Here is a 5,833-nt window from a genome sequence, read left to right on the forward strand (position 1 = left end):
AACCCTCAGCTCTTCAGCTCAAGGCAAGCACACTACCGCTTGAGCCACAGTGCCACTTCCGGTTTTCTAGTGGTTTATTGGAGATAAGAGTCTCCCAGACTTTCCTGCCTGGGCTGGCTTTGAACCATGATCCTCAGATCTCGGCCTCCTGAGTAGCTAAGATTACAGGCGTGAGCCACCAGCGCCCAGCTCATATGACTAATTTTAATGCCCCATTCTTCTCAACTTTCAAGCTTACTAAAAACTAAAAACTAAGTAATACAGTACAGTACTGGAAAAAGGTTAGACATTCGATCAATGGAACAGATTTTAGAGTTTAGAAATAAACCCAAAACACACGCCTATGGTCAATAGTTTTCTTCTCTTTCTTTTTTGATGTTATGAACCAAACTTCAGGGCCTTATATTTACCAGGCAATCACTAAACAAAATCCCTAATTCCAAGACCAACAGATTTTTATCAAGGGTCTGAAAACCATTCAATGTGTAAAGAACAGCTTTTTCAATAATGGTGCCAAGGTACATGAATATTCACTTAAAAAGAATGAAGTAGAAGCTGGGCACTGCTAGTTCAGGCCTTTAATACTAGCTATTGGTGAGGCTGAAATCTAGAGGATCATGATTTGAGGCCAGCCACAGCAGAAAAGTCTGAGAGACTCCATCTCCACAATAACTAGCAAAAAGCCAGGCTGGAGGCATAGCTCAAGTGGTTGAGACCCAGTTTAGCAAGTAAGCCTAGAGTGGGAGGGAAGAATGAAGTAGGACCCTTACCTCATACCTTGTACAAAAGATGAACAAAAAATGGATCATAAATATAAGAACTAAAACTTCAAAACTCTTAGAATAAAATAGACAAGTACATTTCTAGATATTGGGTTATGTAAATTTCTTAAATACATCACCAAAAGCATAGCAACAAAAGAAAATAGAAAAATCAGACATCCTTTTAATTTAAATGTTTTGTGCTACAAACAATGCCATCATGCAAAAAACCCAGACTAGATCAGGAAAAAAGATTCATAATTTATATGAGATAAAGTTTTTGTATCTAAAATATATGAAAACTTTTACAATTCAATGACAAGATGAAAATCTCATTTAAAATCCTGGCATCAAATAATAAAACAGCAAGGCCATTTAAAAATGAGCAAAGGTTAGCCAAGTGCAGGTGGCTCACACCTGTAATCCTATCTACTCAGGAAGCTGAGATCTGAGGATTGCAGTTTGAAGCCAGCCCAGGCAGGAAAGTCCATGAGATTCTAATCTCCAATTTACCACAAAAAAAAGCCAGAAGTGGAGCTATGGCTCAAGTGGTAGAGTGCTAGCCTTCAGCACAAAAACTTAGGAGCAAACCTAGTACAAGCAAAAAAAAAAAATGGGGGGTGGGGGTGAGGTACCCAACACAATGACTCACACTTGTAATCCTAGCTGCTTAGAATAGTGAGAAAAGGAGGATCATAGTTTAAAGCCAACCATGGGGGGGGGGGGGGAGATCCTTGAGACGCCATCACAACAGGAAAAGGTGAGTATGATGGCATGCATCTATCATACCAGCTATGGCAGGAAGCAAAGATAAGAAGGACTGTAATCCAAGGTGGCTCTGGCAAAAAGGGATCTCTGCAGGATAGGGTCAATCTAGAGGCATGACTCAAGTGCAAGACCCTGAGTTCAAACTCCAGTAGTACAAACAAACAAATGGGCAAAGGATATGAATACACAATTCCCCTAAAAGACACATTTCTAGACAATATACCCAAAATGAGGCTGAGCAGCATAAAGAAGCAACTGCAAACCATACAAAATCCACTTCACCTGAACTAGGAAAACTATAATAAAAAATTAGTAAGTATTAGCAAAAATATCAAGCAACTAGTTTGTAGTCTTGACTTCTTTCGCTTTGCTTTGTTTTTGGAGTACTGGAGACTGAACTCAGGGCTTTGCACTTGCTAGGCAAGCACTCTGCTATATGAGCCATTGCACCCACAACCCTTTAGTATATACTTTTTGAAGGTAAATGTTGCTAACTTTGCCAAGGCTTCCCTTGAAATGAGATCCTCCTTTACCTAGGATCACAGGCATTCATTACCATGCTCAACTGAAACTGAAACCTTTATACAGTACTAATAGAATTTTCCAAAGTTGTTAGTCTAGAATATGACAATTCCTCAGAATGTTAAACAGCAAATTACCATATGATATAGCAATTTGACTCCAAACTACTTATTTCAAGAAAAATAAAAACATAGATCCACATAAGAGCTTGATTATTTGCTGCAACACTACCTCATAATGACCAAAATGTATAAATAATGCAAAAAGCATCAACTGATTAGTAGCCTACATAAAATACACTGAATCAATACAATGGACTATCCAAGCCAAGTGCCAGTGGCTCAAGCTACTCAGAAGGATGAGATGTGAAGATTGTGACTCAAAGCCAACCCAAGCATACTGTCTGTGAGACTCTTATCTCCAATTAAATACCAATAAGCCATTTTTGGAGCTGTGGCTCAAGTGGTAGAGCACTAGCCTTGGGCAAAAAACTAAGGACTAGCAACCAGACCCCTAGTTTAAGCTTCAGGACAGGCAGACAGGTACACACACACACACACACACACACACACTCACTCTCAAATACAGATACCTACATGGATGAATCTTGTGAAAATATGCTATGTGAAAGAAAAATGACTACTACATAATTCTGCTTGTATATAATATCTGACGTAGGCAAATCTACACAGACAGAAAGTATATTATGGCTATATAAGGCTGTTTGTAAGTTTGAGGTAAAGAAGGCTAGCTGCTAATAGGTACAAAAGTGTTCCAAAAATAGATTATAGTAATGGTAGCATGACCGAATGAAGTAAACAAAACAATGGTGTACTGTATACTTTAAATAAACAAACTGTATCCTAAGTGAATTAAATTAAATGAGGTCTATTTTCTTTCCGTGTATTTTTCGTTTGCTAGATGGTAAATACAAAGAGTTTTATTTTATTACTGTTTTTTTTAACAATTTTTATTGCTATTTTTTAAAGGTGATGTACAAAGGAGTTACAGTTACATAAGTCAGGTAAAGAGTACATTTCTTTTTGGACAATGTCACCACTTCCCTCAGTATCTCTCTGTTTTTTTATCCCATTTCCACACACAAGTTGTACAGTTCATTTTCAACATAATGTCTAGTGAGTACCATGGCTGCATTTGTTCACCCTTTGTCCCTCCATTTATGCGCCTTTGCCTTCCCCTTCCCTTCCCAATGACAGATAAACAAATAAGACCCCCCCCAAAAAAAACAGTAACAAAGAAAATACCACTTGTTTCCATTTCTTGGAGTTCATTTCAATAAATATCATTTAATATGATCAGATGCACATAGGCATTGTGCTTTTGTGTTTCTCTCCTAAGAGTGTCCTCCTTTGGTCTCACTGTGTGAGAATGCCTAGAGTACTGGATAATTTATCACATCCCCAGGTATTTTAGGTCTAGCTTCTGCATATGAGAGAAAAAATGTGCCATTTGTCTCTCTGAGCTTGGCTTACCTCACTCAACATGATTTATTCTAGGTCCATCCATTTCCCTGAAAATAATTCATTATTCTTTCTAATGGCTGTATAAAATTTCATTGTGTATAGATACATTTTTTTTTTTTTTTGTCGGTCCTGGGGCTTGAACTCTGTCCCTCAGCTCTTCAGCTCAAAGCGAGCACTCTACCACTTGAGCTACAGCGCCACTTCTGGTTTTCTGGTGGTTTATTGGAGATAAGAGTTTCATGGACTTTCCTGCCCCGGCTGGCTTTGAACCACAATCCTCCAATCTCAGCCTCCTGAGTAGCTAGGATTACAGGCGTGAGCCACCGGCGCCCGGCGATACCACATTTTTTTTGATCCATTCATCTACTGTAGGGCATCTGGGCTGTTTCCGTAGCTTGTCTATTGTGAATAGTGCAGCAATGAATGTAGATGTGAAAGAGTCTTTAAAGTAACCTAGCTTGTGATGTTCTGGGTAGAGCACAGGAGTGGTATGCTGAGTTGTAGGGAAGATCTATGATAAGTCTTTTTTGAGGAACTTCTATACTGCTGTATAGAGTAGCTTTACTAGTATATATTCCCACCAACAGTGAAATAGGCTCCTTTGCCCCCCAACATCCCACCAACATTTGTTGTTCAAATTCACAATATTGGCCAATCTAACTAGGATGAGATGGAATCTCAGAGTTGTTTTGATTCGCATTTCCTTTATGATCAGGGATAATGAGCATTTCCCCATGTAGTTTCTTTCCCATTCTTACCTCTTTTTCTGAGAAATCTCTCCTTGGCTTCTTTGCCCATTTAGGATTGATTTATCAACTTTGGGAAGGGTTAGTTTCTTGAATTTCATTTATATTTTGGATATTAGGCCTTTCTCTGATGTATTGCTGGTAAAGATCCTCTCCCTGTCTGTTGGCTGTCTTTCTAGTTTAGTAACTATATCTTTAGCTGTGCAAAACCTTTTTATTTTTTATGTAATCCCAGTTATTAAGTCCCCTCTGGTTTCTTGAGACTGGTCTTATTATGTAGCCCAAACCAGACTCAAATTGTGCAATGCATCAAGATTGTGAATGCAGGGGTTACAAGTATGCATCACCACATACTGCTAAGATCTTTTTAAATGCCATAACATACTGCACAATCAACAAGCAAAACAAGTCAAGTAAGAAAAAAGAAAGAATTTTGCATTTAAACACTCTTACCTCCAGTACTGATTTCTACTTCTGTAGAATCCCTTTCTAAACTCCCAGCACTGCTAACAATATTCATTAAATGGATCGCAGTCCAAGCAAAAGGCATGCGGTACTTCCCAAGTCTTTGACAAAACTGATCAGCTTGACTTTTCAATTTCTCCAATTTTTCCTTATTCTGCAGAACAGAACTTTATATATGAATACACTGGAAATAAATCAATTAAAGGCTATTTCATACTATATAAAGAAATAGATACCCAGTTATTAGAAGAGATGGGGCTGGAGATGTAGCTTTGAATAGTGACCTGCGCACGTGTGTTACAGGACTATGGTTGATCTCTAATACCAAACAAAAAATAGTGTAGCTTTCAGACGTCAAGTACCAATGCATTATCTTTACTAAAGAACACTCTTAACTCATTCTACAAATATATGTATACAGTAATTCTTCAAAATTTCTATTTATAATTACATCATCTTGGGAGAAAAGGAGAGAAAGTGACAGGCATGTTTATGGATTGCCAGTATTATTTTAGGAAAAGAAGCATAACCATGGCCTTGTCAGTAACTAAGAGTTATAAAATATTCTAGTTATAATTTGTTAAAATTTTGCTACTACATAAAACATGGAAGCAGCTGAGCCAAACTGAAGTAACCCCTAATAGCAACCATGCAGTGAAAATAGGGGGCACAAATAGGCCAAAAATAAACAAGTCCAAAGTACAACAAAAGAAGCAAAGAAAAAAGTACTTTAAGAGGTCTAAACCCTAAAAGATGACTAATGTCCAAATAGTGATTTGGCTAGCTCAAGTTTTAGCTTATTCCAAAATAAATAATAAGGTGGCAAGGTGCAAGAGTGAAACAATGACTAAGATTGAAAATCTAAACTCTTTCCATAGGACTCAGGGCTGAAAGAAATCAAAAGGCTAGTATAGAGTAGCACTAATTATTTAAAACTATGTGCTGAGGGCTGGGAAGGCGACTCAGTGGTAAAGCACTTGCCTTGTATGCCAGAGGCCCTGGGTTCAATTCCTCAGCACCACATAAGCAAAAAGAAAAAAGCCGGAAGTGGCACTGTGGCTCAAGTGGTAGAGCACTAGCCTTGAGC

General features: G+C 38.1%; 1 protein-coding gene across 1 annotated transcript in view; it reads right to left on the reverse strand.

Annotated features, from left to right (window-relative positions):
• The window catches only part of Dock7 (dedicator of cytokinesis 7), a 172,569-nt gene that overhangs the window by 144,370 nt on the left and 22,366 nt on the right, over positions 1–5,833 (reverse strand). The window contains exon 10 of the mRNA XM_013020621.1: positions 4,735–4,900. Coding sequence (XP_012876075.1) covers positions 4,735–4,900 — 166 coding nt within the window. The remainder of the gene's footprint in view (positions 1–4,734; positions 4,901–5,833) is intronic.

The sequence above is a fragment of the Dipodomys ordii genome, unplaced genomic scaffold, assembly GCF_000151885.1.
Source record: "Dipodomys ordii isolate 6190 unplaced genomic scaffold, Dord_2.0 Scaffold51, whole genome shotgun sequence".
Classification (NCBI taxonomy): domain Eukaryota; kingdom Metazoa; phylum Chordata; class Mammalia; order Rodentia; family Heteromyidae; genus Dipodomys; species Dipodomys ordii.